The following is a 20,581-nucleotide window of genomic DNA, read 5'->3' as shown; positions in this document are numbered from 1 at the left end:
ATTCTGAACTGCTTATCAGATTCGATTGGCAATCTATCATACCAAGACTTGGACAGTCATTCACCATTCCAGTGTAGATGACCATATTATGATGAATTATATAACTCGTTTTAGAGTATTTCACATTCGATGCTTGTGGGTACCTACCTTAGGTACTTAGACAGACTGCTAAGGTACCTATCTAAGTATTTCGTCTTTGGCCATTCTCTAACATAGTAGCTTGTACAAGCCGATTACTCATGATACCTTACCTTTCGCTCTCATGAGTTCTCTAGCCCCCTATTAATATACAAATGGTCATTCCCAAATTGCACCATTAGCAAAACTAAACTACCTATGATACACTTAAATCTGTACACGAGGCCATTCTGATATCATCAACAGGAGCACAGCCTGTGTGTGCGTCATGGGAATTGCCAAGCTGAGATCAAAGAAAAAGATGCAACTAAAAGGTGTCTTGTCTCTTCATTAATTCTCGTCGTTCGGTTCTAATGTATCCTGAAGATCCACCTTACCCCTCGCGGTAAGAAGTCAAATTCGACGGGAGGAGTTGCCTGTCGATCCTCAGTATTATGGTGCTCTATAGAACCCGATCAATGACAATACCATCCAGCAAAACATCATCATAACTACTAGCCTATATCTCATTGAGAACATGGGTGCCGACTTTCTCCTACCCTCTCATATTTTACTCATCAAAATACCGTGGGAAGCAACTTGGATTATAGCATTCAGGAACTGGTTTTATGCCCCTGTTCCTGTGAAGCATCGAGTTTCCAGTGCATAAACTCACCATCTGCACCAAAACATGGCCCACGCCATTTTCCCGAGGGAGTGATCGTCAGGTGTCTGGTTCATGCACCTAGGTGCGGAGCGGAGATTTTACGAGGAGGCGTGTATTCGCCAAGTCTTTCCAGACTACAACATGCAGATATATAGTACCATCAGGAGACGCCAAGTATGTGACTATCAGATGAGAGGCCTCAAACCAAGTCCCATGTAACAAGGTACGACCAGCCCATTGCGCATCTACCGAACTTGGCGAGGAATTCTTTGCCTGTGACTCCCCTTGCATCTTCGCGGTCTCCGAACTTTGTGAGAACAAGCAGCCGTACCGACTTACCCCGAGGCCCGAGATCGCTTGCATTAACGTCAAGCCAATACCAGTATCCATTTGTTTCCATGGGTATCATCTCTTCCTTCTGGCCATCGCCTCGGGGAAGGCAGAGGAGCACCAGCCGCTCTTTACCCCCACACATATTTTCTGACCAGTGCTCGCAAACTTTTGAGTATTGGAATCGCACAACCTCACCGCTGTCAATAGGTATATGCCGCTGCTTCGGCTCTACACTTGACTCGGCGATGCCCTCTTCAGCAGTAGTTGAGCACATTCCATGGGGCTCGCCATCAATTCCTCCAGTATAGTAGTTTTCCCACGTGACTGGTAGACCGTCCGCCCTGAATTGATATCGTGATTCAGACGGGAAATGTCTGAGGCCAAAGTTCTCGTTGGCGTTGGTGAACTGCAGGGGAGAGAATTTGGGCTCGTAATTTTGCCCATTTACGTGTCCGGCACCCCAGCATGCGTCCAGTAGCTTCCAGTCACCACCATCGATTCGCACTGCGTTCCAAGCATGTCCGGTTGGATCTGCTCTGGGTGGACGCTCGCCCTTCTTGAGCGGAGTGTATCCAAAGCCCTTCCCGTGACCAGTGACGACCACACACTCTAGGCCAGCTCTGTTGGCGATCGCTTTGTATGTTTCTGCATAACCTGCGCATACGGCTCTACCAGTAAAAATTGTATCTTCAGCCGTCATATGCCTTACATTATTGCCAAAGAATGCAGCGGTATCATAACTAATGTTGTGATGGAACCAAGTAAAGATCGCTCGCGCTTTGTCCGTGTATGAGGGGAATGGGCCGCAAAGAACCTGAGCCAGATAACCCACCGGGTCATCCCTCGGTATAGAATCTCGAGGATACTGCGCCGCTACAGCATCTGGATCGCTCCAGTCCCGGCATATTAAACATCCATATACGCGGGTAGATGGAGTGAGAGCCCGCGTCTCGAACGCTTCAATCTGGGCAACTGAGGGTCGAGAAGAGAGCGGCACTGGCGGCGGCTCATCTCCCGATTGCGGCCGGCCTGGGATCGGAGGCCGTGTGGGCAGTGCTGGCTGGGAGTCCTTAGGTTTGTCCTTGTTAGAAAACCCAAGTATCACCGGTGTCTTCGTTTTTGAGTTCACCTGTGTTCTAGGGGGCAACTTCCTGGGTTGCGGCGCGGTTTGAGGTTCAGGTGTGGTATCCGCTTGTGGTTTTGCTGGGCGTGAAGGCAGCCTTGGTGGCAGACTAGGTCGAGCTGGAGGTGCAGGCTCAATAGCCCGTGGAGGCTGCGGTGACGGCGGAGCACGATTGGGTTTCCCTGCCTCCCTGACGGCTGCTTCCTTTTCTCTTCTTGATGGAGGAAGTTTGGGGAGACTTGCAGGATCATAAGCAGGTGGTAACTTATAGCCAGCTCCATCAGAGTTGACACTCGTCACTGATGATGGAGGCCTGCCCGTAGATAACGAAGATATCGCTGAGTTCTGCGATCTCTCCGACGATCCAGAGTTCCGCCGCACTGTTAGACTAGACTGCGTTGACGGTCGTCTTGGTGGTAAAGACGGAGCGGACTGCATAGTTGGGGTCCGACTTGGGAGCGGAGGCGGGGCTCGTTGTTGGACATCATGCTGACCATTCTGCGCTGTTAATTGTGGTGTCGACGCTTTTCGCGCAGGGCGAGGAGGAATCGCTGGGTTACTCTGCGATAGTGTTGACGTGGTTGAAACAACCGGTACCGTCTGACTTCGGGACTCAATGACTGGGCGGCCAGGAGGGGGAGGAGGCGGCGGTCGTTTGCGAACTGGTCCGGTACTTTGGCTTGGGGCACCTGTGAAACTCTTTTGTTTGTTGAGAGCAGCAATGCGCTCAGCTAGAGTGTTGAACTGGGGCTCCTCTGTGTCGGCCATTTTGATCCTCTAAGCGGAAAGCAAAGCTTCAAAGTTTTCGTATTCACAATATTTACTGAGACCGGGGGATGAAGGCAGTGTTGAAAAGCACGATGAGACAATCTCTCTAGCTGGGAAAGCAATCCCAAAGACTCGGGTGGTGTATATAACAAAGATCGTAACGACAGACGTGGAAGATGTCAATTCGGTTTCAATAAATAAGAACAACAGTCAGAGTGAGGATGAGGATGGAAGAAATACGACAGAGGATGAAACGAATGACTGACAGGTGCCTGGGTTGACCGAGGCGCTGATTCAAGGGGTCTAGAGGGATCGAACATAGCCACACAGCCCTGCAGGTGGAACCTGAGGGCCGCAGTTTAGAGGGCGGGGAAGAATGATAGAGCACCAGGTGCACCGACTAAGGTACCTAGGTATAGTTTCATGATGCTCTTAGAGCCAACGCTCGCTTTGCATTAGACTTGGAGAGCTGTTGGTCATGATTGCGCTGACCGTAAAATTTACGAGCGTTATACGATACGAGCATGGGTACACGAGCGTTAAATTGTTTAACTGGCTGTTGTACTCGTCGTTCCGTATAACAGTCTGCCTTCCAACCATTTGTTGACTTGGCTCTCGGCAATTATGTGCCTAGACCCAGATACTTGTGATGATCGTAAGTAATCAAAATATTTCCCCCTTTTCTTGCTCTGCCACGTAATCAAAGTCAAAGATCAATGATTTTTTCCCATATGAGACCAGTCAACGCAATGTTGTTATTACAATTACTCCATACCTACATAGAGGACAATATCAGCGCTCAATGACCACGCCGTTCTCTCGCATAGTAAGCCTCAATTAGAAGTGATCCATGCAGAGAATAATTGCAGTGGTCAGAACGCCGTGTTTCAAAATAGAGTGCAAATGACTCGATCTGGCTATAAATGGCAAGATCTAGCAAATAGGTGTTTTCTTTTATCAATACCTTTGGTTTTATAAAATTCCATCCTATATAAAGAGAAACAGAAGATTTCAAAACATAAAACAAGACACTAGACTACCTTACCTTAGGTAGGGATGCTAGGCTAACCGTTAGGTGGGGGCGTTTTTCGGACAATGTAGATTTACACTAGCTATCCGTAGAACCTAGTAGCTTCCAATATCAAACGGCTAGTGCATGCCTGGACGGGAGATCCAAGGCAGTGTTAGTCATGAGTTGCACTTAAGAAACCAGGATGCGGGTTTGGAGATGTAGTGTTTCCTGAGGTTATCATGATAACTTGAGACTGGCAAGCAGGTATCTAATGGTTGAGGGGCATATACTCCATAGCATCACTTTAAATAGACCATGAAAACCATGTTCATTTCCATCCCGGCTCCAATTACTAATGTGTTGTCTTCGTCAGTGTGCCTTGCTGTAGATACTAGATATCTTACTGGTAAAATACGCTGAATTATTTCATAGGGTAGAATCGCCATGAAGTTGATATTTATCAACTTCGAGGATTAACACTTAGTGGGAGTCATACTTTGTGCTCTACGACCGTTGGCTTTCTCAATCATGTTGCTGAAAAACATGCAGAGCAAGTCGAATGTTGCCACGTGTGTAGGATGAAGTCAGTGAAGAGTTTGTATAAATCTTTAGACTATTTAACGTCAGTAACAAAGTTAGCTGTCTCTGTTTGTGACTCATATACAGTTGGTATCTCCATCACAGTGACACCTGGCACAAGATATATGTAGGTGTCCAGATGAAGTGTTGAACGCTAAAAGGCAATTTATCATAAGAAAGAATCCATGGCTGCTAAAAACAGGATGTTATAGTTTTATGATTCTGTATAAAACCGTGGGTGCCGTTAACATGCGCTCCAGGCGCTGTTACACCCGGTACACCATTTGACCGGTAAAGACAAATTAAGTACCTATCCAGGCACTCTAGACGTTAGAAAGGTTCAGATATCGCCAAACTTCAACAGCTAACTGCAACGTCTCCACAGCTGGAAGAAACACTCTAGAGTACCTACTCGGATTTAGGAAGACAGTTATCTATCCTCCAGGTCGTTTATTCAGTGCAGCAGAGCCAAACTCGAGGTGCTGGCAGTCATCAAGAACTGCTACACTACCTTACTGAGGTCCCTAGGTTAGTAGGTAGAGTGAGTTTCTCCACTGAGTAATACGCACTGGGTCAGAAGATCCTAGCTGGTCATCGTTGATCCGCCCCGCACTAGCCGCCATTCACAGCCAACCAACGACCAACAATTCAACTTCAGCTAACGTTAACCCAGAACTTGAGACTTGCGACTACGACCCCAAAGCGGCTCGCGACTGATTTGCCTGGGACTTGCTTGGATTTGCTTCTCCTCCATCCTTGCCTCGTTTTTTGCTCCATTCCCTACTCAATCGAATGATTCTATCTTCATACACGTCTCCCTATCGCAATCGTCGCTTCGGCATCTCTCTCATCTCTCAGGCCCCAGTTTATAGCCTCCTCTTTAGCTCCTGCTGATCGACGCTATCCATTCGAGCACATCCTACATCGGCGCATCTGCATGCCCAGCGCAGCGCATCGCATCGCATTACCCCAGTCGCATCGCGAAATACCCGTCCATCCGTCGCATCGCCTGTTGAGACTGAGGCGGTTCTACTGAGGGAGGACCTTCTCCCTCTACTCCTCAGTCTATCTACCTGCTCCATTGTTCTCTACTCGCCTTTGAGCCAGCCTAGTAGCCACGCTGCCCCCGCTCGATCATCATGGCTGCGGAGGCCACCGGCAACAAGGCTGCCACCCCGCCCAAACGGAAACTCACCTTTCTCGATCTCCCAGCTGAGACCCAGCAGGACATCTTGTCGCATGTTCGTGACTAGATTCTCATTGCTGTCCCTCGTGCGACATTGCTGACGACCCCATAGTGCTCCCAGTCTGAGTTAATATGTTGCGCTCTTGTATCTCGGCACTTTCATGAGTTGGCATCCACGCAGCTCTATCGTAGCTTCAACATCCTCTTTCCCGATGACGATGATGTGAGGTTCGAATCTCCAATCGACGGCCTTGCAGGTGGCCTCGACACCTTCACCACGAGCGAATACAACTATGCGAAGCACCTGAGAGAACTTTCTATGGATACAGTGAGCACTGGCGTGAAAGCCGAACATGCCTACAAGCCTTATCTGTATAGTGCCAGCTGTGGCAAGTTCCTTAATACTTTACTCTATCTGACTTTGAAGAAAGCCAAGTCGCTCGAATCTTTTAGGTGCGTTCCACAGCAGGCTGTATCTGGTTTCTTGGAAAGTTCTTGATCGCTAATTTTCTGGCCAGGTGGAACATTCGCGTTGAGTTAAGCAGACCGGTCTTTCGTGAGCTTCATAAGATCAAAACTTTGACAAAATTCCACATTCGCCTCCAAGCCGGGGATACATACTACATTACACCACCTCCTCTCCCCCTTAGCATTGACGCTCTACCTCCGGCCTCAACTCACTGGCCAGATGTTCCCCCTCCTCCGCCTGGGCCTCCCCCAGGAGTGTTCTCAGCCCCACTGGCCGGTGCCATGACATCTTTGCCAGTCATCACCTCACCACCTCCTCTGTTGCCACCGTCAAAGCAATCCTCCAAAGCAAAGGGAAGTAAGCGAGACTCTGTGGCAAAGGAGCCCCCAACGCTCTCGGGTTTTAAAAAACTGAAAAGTCTTTCCGTTCTCGATATCGACAATCTCGAATTGGTAACGGAGCTCAAGACTTGCGTTCGAAATTCTTCCGCCACACTTACCGAACTGCAACTTTCTCTTTCTGATAGTCTAGGCCTACAAGCTAGGCGACCGCCACCTGACTCAGACCCGGACGATTCTGATGTCGATGATGAGTTTCAAGTGGTTCCCGTTTCCCAGAACACCAGCTTCGACGCGAGCGGCCCTGCGAAGACGTTTCGCTCCCAGGAAGAGCGTAAACTTCAAGAGGGCATACTGGGAAGAATATTCGATGTCGAACCTTTTATTACCAAGAAGCCTGCGCTTATCCAGAGTCCTCGCGAGGCGGCAACCAGCCAAGATGATGATCCAGAAGCCGGCACTAACGACAATTCAGAAGATCCTCGTGAAGAATTTGTGTCATCTATCCGCAGTGTTTCAACAAGACTTATGTCACATATAAATGGCACTCGTGACTTCTCGACAGCCCAGCAGGATATTTTGGACGTGATTGAAAAGGCAGCAAGAAAATATGTGGATTCATGTGAACTCCCTTCTCAATCAAACAACGAACCGTCCGGTAGCACCTCAGCGACACCTAAGAATGATGAGGAGCGACAGAATGATGAGAGTGGTGGATCGAAGCCGACGACAACGGAATCAAGTTTGACCCCATTGTCTAAGAATAACGACTCAAGCAACGATACATCACCAGACGATATCGAAATTGAGCATCTGGATACCATAGATGAGTTGGAGGTGGATTTGGAAGAACAACAGACCAAGGACATTGAGGAGAAGGAAGTTGGAGTTAAAGAATCAGAAACACCAGAGGCAGTTGCTGACCCCTCTGGCTTACCCTCGAAGACACCGGATGCTAACTCAGACCCATCAACGACCCCAGGGCTGAAAAAAGCACACACAAGCTTGGATACGCAGCGGGTGAATTATGAGTCCCTACTGTCAAATCTACAGCAGTTGCAGGACGAGAACGATGCTTTCATCCAGAAGATCAAGGCGATTCGTGTGCAGGGTACTGTTACTGAGTTGGAACAGTTCAAGGACTCAGTAACACAACTAAGAGAACTAAGTCAGGAAGCTGAACATATCAGAGGTGCGATCAAAACGACTCATCTCGAGATCAAACATATTGAGGATCAAGTCTTCGGAAAAGCTCAAAACAACGACGGCGAAAAGGCACGACGCTCGATCGACGAATACCTGCGGGATACTCGTGGCATTGCACTAGAAACACTGAGCATTCATCTCATCCCTGTAAAGGCATCCGTTCTGTCTAGAGCCATTGACCTGAAGTGCATCAAGAACCTGACCCTACTTAATGTTGGTAATCAGGGCCCAATCTGGACATTGCTCTCCAAAGAGAATAAGGTCTCGCCATTAGCCTTACGGAGTGTCTTTACAGACAATGTTTCGACCGCATTCCTCAACTGCATGTCCCAGCTTGAAGAATTGCACGACTTGTTCTTATTGGAGCGAAGCGCTAAATATAAACCTGAGAGTTTTGCACCACGAACTACCGTCACGATCGACCAGATCCGTCGGCTCGTCCTTAAGAAGCACATGCACTCACTCAAGAGACTCATGATCAAGGACGAATCAAACAGCAGCACCTGGGATGCGAATCAGAAGGCAATGATACTTATTTGTAACCGTGGCGTGCAGCTCGAGGAGCTGGCTCTTAGCATGAATATCCACGCAGTGGTAAGTTGGTATGATCAGAAGTCCAAGCAGTCACTAACACGAAAATTAGCACGCCTTCATGCAGTATTTCGCTGGATTAGTCAACCTACGTGCTATAAACATCCTTCGATTCAGAAATAACGACACATGTATATGGGTCATGCGGGAGATTCTGAACTTCATCGTGGATAATCTCTCTCACCATCCCGAGCTGAAGCTGGAGTGGATCGCTATGGAGGACGATCGTCTCGACAGGGTCATTCGCCCTACGGACGGAATCGAAGAAGGGGAGAAGAGAAGAGGCAAGGGCAAAGAAAAGGCTACGGTTCATCCACATCACAACAACAGCAATCTGCCTGTGCTACCATCCTGGGGTTCGGATAGCGAAAGTGAGGAGGACGATGATGATGCCTCGAATTGTGGAAAGAGGCTTCGACTCAAGACTGTTGGAGTCCTGCAGTTTTATGAGGTTTGGGGCGTCAAGATTTTTGATAAGGAAATTCGATCTGGCCGACTATGAGGTCTAGAGAAACCTCCCGGAGTTGCTTTTGGTGACAAATGCTCCCCAGGGTGCGATGGCAAGACGGCGCAAACGGCTCAACACCTTGGGTTTTTGGATCAGGGTAAACTAGATGGGATAAAGACGATGATGCACAAAGGGGGTTGGTGAATCTGGACCTGCATGTAACTTACGGGGCGTCACTTATTATTGCACTTTGCATTAGGCATCTACAACTTAATAGTGATGACTGGGGCCAACACTGAACTAGAAGTGTAATAAGATGGGTTAGAGTATGATTTGGCACGTTAAGTCAAGTCATATCTTTTCTTCGTTCCCATCACCTTGATCTAGCTGAATGGATGCTGTTGGCGGCATTTCTTAATAATCTTCTCTGCACAAATAGTCTTGTTTCACATACGAGAAAATACATCTGTTCAAAGACCCCATTTGATATAAATGCCACCCTTCAAACTTACATAGAGCACGGTGTAGGGAATGGTGCAAAAGGGTTCACAACGGTACAGAAATTTCCAATAGAGCCGAGACGGTTTGTATGAGCTACAGGGTAGCCAAAGCTTCCTTTGACGCAAATATTTGGTCACTACTCCGTACCTAAAAGGGTATGAAACTCATGATAAATGAGCATCATGTAAAATTATAGCGAGACAGAAAATGAACTTTACCGTGGACTAGAAGTAAGCATTGTCATGAAAGCGATACGAGAGTGACAAATTTTGAATTTTGACTATATTGTTACCAATGTTATATCGCATAGCTCAGGCATTATCTTGCACTGGTTCTCATCTCATACACTATTTTTGTTGGCCCCCCATCATGAAGAGCAACTCCGTAACTTAATCATTTCGCCGTGCCTGATTCTAGGTCTGGTACACTCAATAAGTACACTGCCCTTAAAAAAAGAAAATCGCGTATAAACCCTCGAGTGAGGAGGCAGGTATCTAAACTAAAGGATGCATATTTACAGCCTGGAAATGATGGCAGCGGCGTATTCATTGGTCTTGGCCTTGCCGCCAAGGTCACCAGTGAGAGCCTTGCCTTCGGCAAGAGTATCGAAGATAGCGGTTTCAATGCGGGAAGCGTGCTCGGTGAGACCCATGTGTCGCAGCATCATGATGGAACTGAGGAGGAGGGCAGTAGGGTTGGCAAGGTTCTTGCCAGCAATATCGGGAGCGGAACCGTGGACAGCCTCGAAGATGGAGCACTCATCACCAATGTTTCCGGAAGGGGTAAGACCAAGACCACCGATGAGACCGGCACACATATCGGACAGAATGTCACCGTAGAGGTTAGGCATGACAAGGACCTTGTCGTTGTAAGGAGTGGGGTCAGTGACCATCTTGAGGCAGCTGTTGTCGAGGAGCTCAGCGTCGAATTCAATACCGGGGAAGTCCTTAGCAACCTCCTGAGCAACCTTAAGGAAGAGACCATCTGAGAGCTTCATGATGGTAGCCTTGTGGACAACGCGGACCTTCTTGCGGCCAATGGACTCGGCGTGCTGGAAGGCGAATCGCAGGACACGCTCGGAAGCCTCACGGGTAATAAGCTTGATGCTCTGAACGACGCCATCGACGACAACATGCTCAATACCAGAGTATTCACCCTCAGTGTTCTCTCGGATCAGGACGGTGTCGACATTGTCATAAGGGGTCTCGTAGCCAGCGACGGATCGGCAGGGTCGCAAATTAGCGAAGAGGTTAAATGTTCGTCGGAGAGTAAGGTTCAGAGAGACATGTCCCTTGCCAACAGGGGTCTTGAGAGAGAGATGTTAGCCATTGGGTCATGAGAGAGACGTAGACCGTGACAAAATTTGCGTTCATGGTGACGTACAGCGAGGGGACCCTTGAGGGCGATCTTGTTCTTCTGAATGTTCTCAATGGCAGCATCGGGGATGGCAGTCTTGCCGTCCTTGATAATGGGGGTAACGTCGACAGGCTCCCAAGCAATGGGGGTCTTGAAGATATGGTGTTAGCATAACTGAAGTGTTTTGTATTTGGTGCGACTTATACGGGTGGGCGAGTTGTCATGACGAACCTTGGCGGCGGCGAAGATGTCCTTGACGGACTGAGAGATCTCGGGGCCAATACCGTCACCCTCGATCAGGCTGACCAGGAAGTTGCCCTGCGCGACAAATTAGCAAGACATCTCTTCAATTGACTGAAGCCAAGCATTGTGTTGAGCGAGACTGAGTTATTTTATCTCGGCACCTTGCTCGGCCCAGCCGAGCGCTAGGATCATCCAGAAGGTGTTTTATGAGGGAGCGCAAAACGTACATTAGCATCCTTGGTACCGTTGTACTTGGCGACTCGTTCGCCAGAGGTTGAGTAGCATCGGTTCTGTAGATAGGGTGTAAGTGAATGTCCATGTTGCGCCCAAATTGCAGGTTTGGATAAATTTGGGGTAGTTTTGGTGGTGATCTCATACGTAGAAGATGGCGGCGCGGGGAGTAGCAGCGCGCAGGGCTTGCCTGGAGGCGGGAGTTCGGAGAGCTCGAATGGCCAGCATTATGAAGAGGAGCGAGCAGAGAGACTAGCTAGACACAGCTTGAGAAACAAGAGGCAATGTAAGAGGAGGATTGGAAGAGAGGAGAGGGTATAATGGGAAGAGCGTGACGAGAAAGGATCAAGAAATAGAAAAGAGGAAAGATTAACTCAGGTCAATGGAAGAAAACAACCTCGCCCAAACCCAACCACAACCACAACCACCACCACCACCACACACACCCCAAACCAGACCAAATCCGAATGGCCAATGTTGCTTTCATGGCAGTATAGCCACAGGTTGACAGCCTGAGCAGGGCCACTAGCCACTGAAAACAACGGTAGGCCAAGGTATTTGCGGCGCCCAGCTCCACTACCCTCCACTTTTTCGCGTCTTTTACAGTGGTTTCAAGGTTCCCTTTCGGCTACAGCCTCGTATCCCGCGCGGACTTCCGCTCTATTGCTAGGTTGATGTAATTTTTTTTTAACTCTCCATTCTTCCCGTCCTTCCACGGGAGCGCTCACAATCCAGAAGCCTTCTCCGAGCAACGAGGGGCCGGTGGGCATCCGTAGTTGACCTGATGTTTGACCAAGAAACCACAAAAATGCACGTCACAGCAATGAGTGACGCCACAGCTGGACTGCCACACTTGAACCCCACAGCCCATTCATTCATTACCTGGCCATTGCCCAGCCACATACACTGAGGCTGCCGTAGTCCATGTACCCCAGGAAAGGTGAGCTTCTAGCTCATCATAACACTAGATCTCCAAACACCTATTCACAGCAACATCACCTGTGATATAATAGACCCGTGCAACACTGCGCGTGTGACATTCGTTATTAGATTTGATCTCCAGACTAGAGAATAGTTCGCAAAGATAACTGCGCCGACCCGGCGCAAACCAGTCCGGCCCATCGAGTATGCGACGGCACCCCTAAGTTCTAACTACAGACCATCACCAGAATCACCATGGCCGATACCGAGCGTACGATCCTCGATTTTTACCAGATTCCTACTCTGTATCCTACAGAATGGCCGGCTGAGAAGGACCTGGAAGACTTGGACGATGATGATGAAGGCGAGAAAAATGCTGCTATAAAACGAAGACAGTCACGTTATCAGGCGCTCGAGAGAGCCGTGAGCCAACGAAGGAGCAACATTCACAGAGAAGACGACCAGGGAGGTGTTGGAAATATTGTTCAAAAAGACGAGCCGGATCCGCTAGGGACTACTGATAGCGTCGTCAGAACACTGAAGCATCTTGGCCTGCCCCTCCAAGATGACCACCGACTACGTATGCTCCCGTGCCATGACTGTACGACTCACGGATATGATAGATTGACGGCGTGTGGCTAAACCAGGCAATCGATTCCTACTCTCTTCAACAACATTTTCGCCAGCTCTCTTCCTCTCCCAGATGCATGCTACTGCCGACACTCGGAGTCTCCTTACTGGTCTCGATGTTCTATCACAATCCATCGATCAAAAGTCAGCGTCCCTCAAGGTTCTCGTTGAGACCAACTTCGAAAGATTCGTCAAAGCCAAAGCAACAATAGATAATGTCTATAAGGAGATGAAATACCGCGGAATGGAACCACCTGACGCCAATAACGCGCACTCTAATGCAGCCCAGCGTCGCAGTTATCGTAATAGTGTGGCGGGCGGTGCTGGGTTAGGGATCAACAATCCCCTGGCATCTCCGAATATTGACACGCGTAAAAAGAATGCACTGACAAAAGAGAGCGAGTACGGTGTGCTGGGAATAAAGGGCCCTCTATTGGAAGTTTCTGCAAAGGCTGAGGACGTATGGGGACCTGCTTTAGGAGGAAGAGAGAAGGAGGAAAACCTCAAAACCGTCTCAAATCATCTGACAAGATTCAAGGACTACGTTGAGCTGAGCACGTCCATAGCGGACAGCATCAAACGCAAGGACTATGAATCATTAGTCGACGAGTTCAGCAGGGCAAGAAAAATTGCAGATGAAGCACGGCGATTGACAGAGGAAATAGGGGACGAGACACCGACAGAGCCCCAACTTTACCAGTTGTTGATAGCGGGACGCATGTGGTATGATGTCGACCAGCAGATACGCGCCTTCAAACGCGACATCTGGAAGAGGCTGGTTACTCTTCACACCGCATCCAGGACGGACGGCACAACTGGCCGTATTCAAGACCAACATATGGAACTCATCGGATTGCTTCTTGAGCTTGGCGCTGATGACAATCCCATCTGGGTGTGGCTTTTGAGTCGATACGACCATTTGAAGGGCAAAATTCAATCGACAGCAGACCGCTCAAAAGTTGAGATTGAGGTGCTTCGCCGCCGGCTGGCCAGTAACGATAAACCGAACCCCAGCATTATTGCTGCTCATCTTCGATCCCTAGGACGGCCGGTGATTGAGGATAAGCCTTTGACATTCGACACACCAGAGGTAATCGAGCTTTGGGAGAAGATGTTATCGTTCCTCAACAGTCTCCTGTCAAGTGAAGGTATTCTGGGTGAGGTGATAGAGTTCTGGCAGACAGTGCAGGGGTTCATTAATGGGTCTGCTCAAGCTGCCCTCCCCGTTGGATATCGCGGCGAGTCTCGGCATCACCATGAACTCTCACCGCAGAGCGTTGACGAGTTACAAAAAGGGGCTGTGGAACTAGTGGACTTGCTCCGAGAACACGCTTATTCATTCTTCGTGGATATGCCTCCCGAAGATGTATCACTGCTATTCTCACCAATTCCCAATACACCAGCCCCGACGACGCCCGGATCCGCCGCATTGTCGTCTCCCAGAGATCCTCGCTTCAATTTCGATCCAAACAACATGCCTCCCCCGTCGCCCAAGAGAGGCGAAGTCTGGGAAAAGTTGGCATTTTGGCCCCCATGGTCTAATTCTATCAGCGGTGTTCACTATCTGTCGAAGATGCTGACTTTAGTTGGCGCTGGAGCCGGTGATTTAGCGTGCATTGAGCCAATAGAGTCTGGTGAAGGCCAGGTGATTGATCGCCTCAGGAGTCTTGTTGGAGGTTCCCGAGAGCGATGCGTGACAGCGTTGTGCGCAGCCTGGAACAGAGATGCCGAGAATATTAAGTATGTTGAGGACTGGCAGCGCTCGGTTGAGATGGGGGACGTGACACGAATGCCAGCTAGCTTCGCTGCCTTCGAAGGAGCAGTCCTATCAGGCATGCAGAAAATACTCTACATCCCCGATGCCATGTCCAGGTCAGGTTCGGGAGATATTGTCTTGCCACCTCCGACCAAACTTCTCATGATGGTCCGCAGCCAGTATGTTACCACTCTGTATAAGGCATTGAGTGGCATGGTCGAAAATGCCGAGCGCTCTTTAAAGAAGACGGAGGACGACTGGTTAATCGATAGCGAGGGATCGCTTGCATTGGCAGCGGCGCCGAGCATGGCGGGCAAAGGGGCATTGGACTCAGGGGATAGGGTAGGCCGTCTACCACCCACTTCGAACGAATTCACTGTACTGACAATTTTATCTAGAACATTCGCATGCTCATGACCCTGAGTAACTTGTCATCATTGCGGTCGCAAGTAGTGCCAAGTCTCAACTTGCAATTCGAGAATGCCTTCTCCGTCAAGTTGACTGACGAGTCCAAAAAGATCCGCGAAGTTCTTGGGCAGATTCATGAACGACTTTTCCAGTCCTACACGAAACAGTCAATCGAAAGGCTTCGCGATGTCATCCAATCAGGCATCTCAGCCCCTGACTGGGCTCCTGGCCAAGGGCAACGTACCCAGGCAGCTAAACCATATGTGTACGAGGCGCTTCTTACTCTCGTACTTGTCCATTCTCAGGTTTCTACTACTGCGCCGGCTCTTACAGTCGAAGTTTTGTCCTTCCTCCTCGAACAGACGTCCACCCAGCTCCTAGAAGCCTTCCGACGTCGGCCACGATATACTCTAGAGGCACTCATGCAAGCAACCCTCGACGTAGAGTTCGTCGCCCAGACCCTCAGCCACTACACTTCGGAGCGTGCCTCTGAGCTTCAGAGCCAGATCTATCAAGAACTTGATGCCCGTACGGACAACGAGGCCCGCGCACGTCTCCAAGGCGAGCTGTCCGAAATGCGCAACGTTCTTAAACGTCTTAGAGAAGCGAGCAAAAACGAATTTGCTTGCTTCAAGAAGCCAAAAAGGCCAGGCCACGGCCCAAGCAGGAATAATAGCGGACTGTCCGGGATCTCAGCCTAGAAGGTTCGGGATCCGCATATTTCCAGCATATCAAGCAACCAAGAGCGGGAGGATGATAGTTGCACAACGGCCATGGACTCTACGGGTTAGAGCGCACTCGGTGAAGAGGTCTGTGTATTTAAGAATGCGTAGTACTAGAGCATAAGCGAAGTGAATCACTATCAACTTTCTTTACTTCTGGAAGCCCGTCCCATCTCCAAATTTTTCATATTAAAAACCCCCGAGGTATATTGTTTCTTGTTTTTTTTTTATCTATGCCGTGAACGCCAGAATTGAACCACAACCCCTGATTTCTATTTTGTGTTCGTTGACTTGTCCTGCTCCCTCTCATAACGCATTGGGCCAAAGGCACCGTGCCTAGCCATACATAGGTATAGTATATATCGTGTGGTATCAAAATTCATATTCTTTTCCGTCCAGTCATTAGCCATTAAACGATTCAAATCAGAAACGTCTTCCCCGTGCATGATTTATGTCAATATACTCCGTTCGCAACGTTTGTAAGTATCATAAGCATCGACCTAGGAAGAATCGTTCAAGGAGTGTTCGTAATGAGAAGGTGAGAGCAGAGAATCATCTCGAGGGATCGAGAATCTGCTGGGGAGAAGGGAGAACCATCTTGGCGGGCTAGGATTGTATCGTCTGTTACAGTGATTAGCCGGTTATTGCAAACGCTCAGAACGGGTGATACTCACAGTCCAAATCGATGCTTTGGAAGTAAGTTCCTATAACAGGGTCTTGCTCCGAGGTGATCAACTTGCCTGTTTCACTGCGAAGTGTTTGTGGCAGGGCTTTGCGGATCGCCAGAAGCATCTTCAGCAGCCCTGCTAAATTACCACCCTGCTGTGTGAAGACACCCGGGTCTCGTTCTAGGGGCCAACCAGGGCGTAGATGATCTTGCTCCCAAGCCTTAAAAGCCCAAGTCGATTTCTCAAGACAGTTGAGGAAGATGACAGCCGTCAGATACATCTTGAAGTTCACCTTGACCTTGCTGTCCTGAAGGACGCGATGCATTCCGCTGAGCAGTGCCTTTGAAGTGTTGTTGGCCTTTCTCTCAGCTGCCGCGTTCAGCTGCATGCAAAGGGTTGTATAGATGTCAGCATCGTTCTCGCTTTTGGCTTCTTGGATGCGCCTGGGCTCTTCGTTCTTATCGGCTGGTCTTTCAATAACGTTCCACTGCCTCTCGCGATCGATGCTCTCCACCAAACCCCATAGCTCCAAGGACTTTCGAAGTAGATCATCCTCTGACTCTTGCAATTGCTGAAGAGCAAGACCCAGAGTGACACGCATGAACTTGGAGGGCTCTCGGTCGATAAAAAGCTGAAAGACATCACGCATATAGGCCTCAACCTTACCAGGAACATCTTCCTTGTCCTGATCGATCATAATAACCTGAAAGAATGAATCCTTGCTGCCTCTGGATTCTGCTAGCGACTCACTAGGCTCTAGCAGTGCAACCAAAGCTTCGAGGAGTATGACTTTGCCAGTTTCAGGAAAGTGCGAAACCTCTATCATGGTACCATCATGGGTCATATTTAGCTGGTTCTTCAAGAGGTTGATGCGATTTTGGGACAGGACAACCTGCACACCCGCCGAGTACAAATCAAGCTGCTCCTGGAGCCTCGTTCGCACACAACCAGTCCTCCAAACCCTCGGTGCGAGAACCTTCCTGCACGTGTCACATGGTGTTCCTTTGCCGCAATTTTTTCGAAGGATTCTACACCTAATGCATGCACCTATTTTCCGAACTTCTTGCACCTCCTTTCGTCGCGCAGCAGTAAAGCGGGATCGCGCGTGTCGAGGTCTGCCATTGAGTTGACCATCGCTTGTGTCCATCCGAACACCACCCCTGCTCATCTGGATAGGTGTCGGTGGATGTTCGTGAAGTAAAGGAACAGGCGAGGCAGTCGCCAAGTATGTCATTTCGCCCCACGGTTGCGAAATTCCACTGTCGGGAGCTGTTACGGCACTGGGAGAGGCTTCTGTCGGGGTCGGAATGTCCATGGACGGCGGTGTAGTCAAGGTACCAGTCTCGTGAACGAGCTGGGGGTCAAGAAGCGACGGGTTTAACCTAGCTGTAGCAGCAACGGCGACCGAAATGTTCGAGACGTCTGGGGAAGCAACGCTATTAGGAAGCAATGCTTGAAGTCGTTCCTCGGGTGATAACTCGGTTCCTGGGAGTGGTTGCTGGATTGCACCTAACACATCTGTTGTGAGAAGCGCACCTTGCAAGTCAGGCTCTAAGGGGCCATTACCTCTGTTACCCTGCTGCGACCGGTTCTCGTAGCTCACAGGAGGGTTATCTAGAGTGAATTGCTCTTGAAGCTCGAAGCGTTCTGGAACATGCTGGGCGTTGGCGGGGTCAGCGGGGTCAGCCACGCCTGCCTGTACGCTCTGAGCACGATTGTTCTCATTCAAATCAACCTGTCGTGAGGCTTCGGCGAGTGTCTCGAGGGCGCTCCACCCTTGGGGGAGGTTGGGGGCATCGACTGGCTGTCCGTTCGGCTGCGCTTCAGGAGGCGGTCGATCGACAGGTGCTCGTGCATTGGTGATGCCATGAAGTTCGAGGCATGCTCGCATACGATCTGACTCGGAGATGGCGGGACATTTCTTGGTGATGTGTGTTGTCAAGCTATCGATCCTTCCCTTTGGAAAATTCTCACCGCATTGTTTGCACGTATGCGGATATCGATTACTGTTGTCGTTGAGCTTAGGTCCACGGACGAAGTACTCGAGGATGAGGGGATTGGGCTTGCGGCCCATTGCGCGCTCTGGGGAGTCGTTGCAAGCGCGTCGCCTGCAACCTGAACCGTCAAGGCGTCTGATACGCCGTTTCCGCCAGAGGCCAGTGCCGTAAGTCCAAGAGGCTTCAGAATGGCTGCAGGATTGGTAACGTAGGGCTGGGGTTTGACGATAGAATTGTGCCGTTACTGCGATTCTGCCTTGACAGACCGACAAATTTCTCACACCGCCTGTAGACGCGGATTTGTGGTTTGTCCGGTCAGGTGGAGCTCGAGCTTGTCTGATTGGTAGGAAATTTCCGACGCCTGGTGAAGCATTCTTACTCATAGGTTAGTAGGTACTCCGTAGTCATACTCCATCTGAGACCGCGGGGCATCGAAAAAAAAAGTGAACCCCGCGCTTCAGCTATCATCTACTATCAGGCGTTGTTGTCTACTGATATACCAGGTTTTCAATTACCACTGACAAGATACTTTCAAAATGAAGAACATTCAGCGTCTCGAACTGCCGGCTGCGGCTGACATGCATGTCCATTTACGTCAGGGCGATATGATGGACTTGGTTGTTCCAACGGTTCGCCAAGGAGGAGTCGATACGGTATTCGTGTATGGACTCTGGACTATAACAGATTGGATTTTAAAGGCTAATAGAATACAACAGTATGCCTAATCTCGTATGTCGTGTCTTGTAGTGATACTGTTCAAAACTTAGAATTGTCCAATGGTTTGTATACATGACAGCTGATCCATGCCACGAATAGTTGCCTCCTCTTACTGCCGTCGAGCAGGTACGTATCCATAAAACGGCCTTAGTAGATTCTGCAAGATCGAGCCTGACTGCGATACCTGTAGGTTCTCGAGTACAAGGCCAAGCTCACGGCCATCACCCAAGATGTCAACTTCCTCATGTCACTCTATGTGAGTTTCAACCCACCCTATACTATCAGTCCCTAACTCGTGTGAGCTTCACCCTTCAGTCACTCCTGAAGTGATAGCCAAAGCTGCCGAGGCTGGTGTAACCGGTGTGAAGTTGTACCCTCAGGGTGCGTGATCCTACCCAGTTCTATAACTGTAACCACTTACACCGTCCGTGTAGGTGTAACCACCAACTCTGAGAGTGGTGTGTCGGATATTACAGCCTTTTATGATACTTTTGCCGCAATGGAAAAGCACGGAATTGGTAAGAACCCCAAGAAATCCTGTCCCAGGCCGAACTGACCGTTGTTCTGTGCTAGTCCTGAACATACATGGCGAAGTCCTCGAGTCTCTTGCGCCAGCCGACACAACCCTTGAGGAGGCTTTCCTCCCAACCCTAAAGCAGCTCCATGACCGATTCCCTCAGCTACGCATCGTGGTACGTCTGCCCTCATCACGATCAGGGTGGTAATTGCTAACACCTGTTCCAGCTTGAGCACTGCACCACCTCCGCTGCTGTAGAGGCTGTCAAGGCCTGTGGCCCAACTGTAGGCGGTATGGTGTCAAGTAACCGATGCTGATGATGCTTAACCCTGACCATTTCCATAGCTACCATCACCGCTCACCACCTCTACCTCACTTCTCACGAGGCCTGTTGCGATCCTTTCGCCTTCTGCAAACCTATTCCTAAGAAACCAACAGACAGAGATGCCCTAATCAAGGCTCTTGTCAGTGGCAACTCCAAGTTCTTTTTGTAAGTCTCGGCCTCAAGTTGAAGCTAAGTTCTTGTTGGTACTAACTCTCCGATAGCGGCAGCGACAGCGCTCCCCATCCCCTGCGGTCCAAGACATCTGCTGAGCAGGGTAAGGCACCTGCTGGCGTTTTCACTCAGCCCTACGTCGTGCAACTTGTCCTCCTTGGTCTCGAGGAAGCCATCGACCGTGGCGTCATCTCGGAAGCTGATGTGACACAAGAGATACTCGAAAACTTCCTCAGTCGTAACGGACGTCGCTTTTACAAGCTACCCGAGACCTCTGGTAAAAAGATTATCCTAGAGCGCAAGGGGGACAAGATCCCCACTAGCATCAAGAGTGCGGACAGCAAGACTGAAGTTGGTATCTCGCGACATGGAGCTGAGGTATTCAGTTTGACGTGGGCTTGAGTTATGGCTAAAGATTCAAAACGGGGTGAGGTGTAACGTTGCGTATAAATATGGATCAAGGTGGCAAGAAGCAAAGTGTGTTGTATTCAAACAACGTTTCATGTTTCGCCAGTACCAGTAAAGATGCAATGCCGTGACAGCCATAACTCCATGCTATGCTCTCAAGTTTGATATAACCC

General features: G+C 49.5%; 6 protein-coding genes across 6 annotated transcripts; 3 read left to right on the top strand and 3 right to left on the bottom strand.

Moving 5' to 3' along the window:
* Nucleotides 1–983: 983 nt before the first annotated feature.
* FSUBG_3541 (disulfide-isomerase precursor) lies at nt 984–3,008 on the bottom strand (the record flags this gene model as incomplete). Its single annotated transcript, XM_036681433.1, has 1 exon — nt 984–3,008. The coding sequence occupies one exon, from the start codon at nt 3,006–3,008 to the stop codon at nt 984–986; it is 2,025 nt and encodes a 674-aa protein (XP_036540905.1).
* Nucleotides 3,009–5,738: 2,730 nt separating this feature from the next.
* FSUBG_3540 (uncharacterized protein) lies at nt 5,739–8,891 on the top strand (the record flags this gene model as incomplete). Its single annotated transcript, XM_036681432.1, has 4 exons — nt 5,739–5,840; nt 5,898–6,238; nt 6,304–8,392; nt 8,442–8,891. 4 exons carry the CDS (start codon nt 5,739–5,741, stop codon nt 8,889–8,891), a joined length of 2,982 nt encoding a protein of 993 aa, XP_036540904.1.
* Nucleotides 8,892–9,852: 961 nt separating this feature from the next.
* On the bottom strand, nt 9,853–11,396 carry FSUBG_3539 (isocitrate dehydrogenase (NAD); the record flags this gene model as incomplete). The annotated part of the gene is made up of 5 exons (XM_036681430.1): nt 9,853–10,644; nt 10,722–10,844; nt 10,926–11,012; nt 11,165–11,227; nt 11,316–11,396. The coding sequence occupies 5 exons, from the start codon at nt 11,394–11,396 to the stop codon at nt 9,853–9,855; spliced, it is 1,146 nt and encodes a 381-aa protein (XP_036540903.1).
* Nucleotides 11,397–12,344: 948 nt separating this feature from the next.
* On the top strand, nt 12,345–15,584 carry FSUBG_3538 (SEC5; the record flags this gene model as incomplete). The annotated part of the gene is made up of 3 exons (XM_036681429.1): nt 12,345–12,669; nt 12,776–14,817; nt 14,874–15,584. 3 exons carry the CDS (start codon nt 12,345–12,347, stop codon nt 15,582–15,584), a joined length of 3,078 nt encoding a protein of 1,025 aa, XP_036540902.1.
* Nucleotides 15,585–16,119: 535 nt separating this feature from the next.
* Nucleotides 16,120–18,347, bottom strand: FSUBG_3537 (uncharacterized protein; the record flags this gene model as incomplete). Its single annotated transcript, XM_036681428.1, has 3 exons — nt 16,120–16,226; nt 16,280–17,275; nt 17,321–18,347. The coding sequence occupies 3 exons, from the start codon at nt 18,345–18,347 to the stop codon at nt 16,120–16,122; spliced, it is 2,130 nt and encodes a 709-aa protein (XP_036540901.1).
* Nucleotides 18,348–18,806: 459 nt separating this feature from the next.
* FSUBG_3536 (dihydroorotase homodimeric type) lies at nt 18,807–20,402 on the top strand (the record flags this gene model as incomplete). Its single annotated transcript, XM_036681427.1, has 10 exons — nt 18,807–18,931; nt 18,987–18,999; nt 19,087–19,113; nt 19,178–19,243; nt 19,290–19,368; nt 19,422–19,505; nt 19,582–19,679; nt 19,732–19,795; nt 19,850–19,994; nt 20,051–20,402. The coding sequence occupies 10 exons, from the start codon at nt 18,807–18,809 to the stop codon at nt 20,400–20,402; spliced, it is 1,053 nt and encodes a 350-aa protein (XP_036540900.1).
* Between the last annotated feature and the right edge of the window lie 179 nt (nt 20,403–20,581).

Source organism: Fusarium subglutinans (genome assembly GCF_013396075.1).
Source record: "Fusarium subglutinans strain NRRL 66333 chromosome Unknown NRRL66333_c0000030, whole genome shotgun sequence".
In the NCBI taxonomy this organism is placed as follows: Eukaryota; Fungi; Ascomycota; class Sordariomycetes; order Hypocreales; family Nectriaceae; genus Fusarium; species Fusarium subglutinans.
The sequence above is the reverse complement of the archived record's forward strand: the minus strand, read 5'-3'. Positions and strand labels throughout refer to the sequence as shown.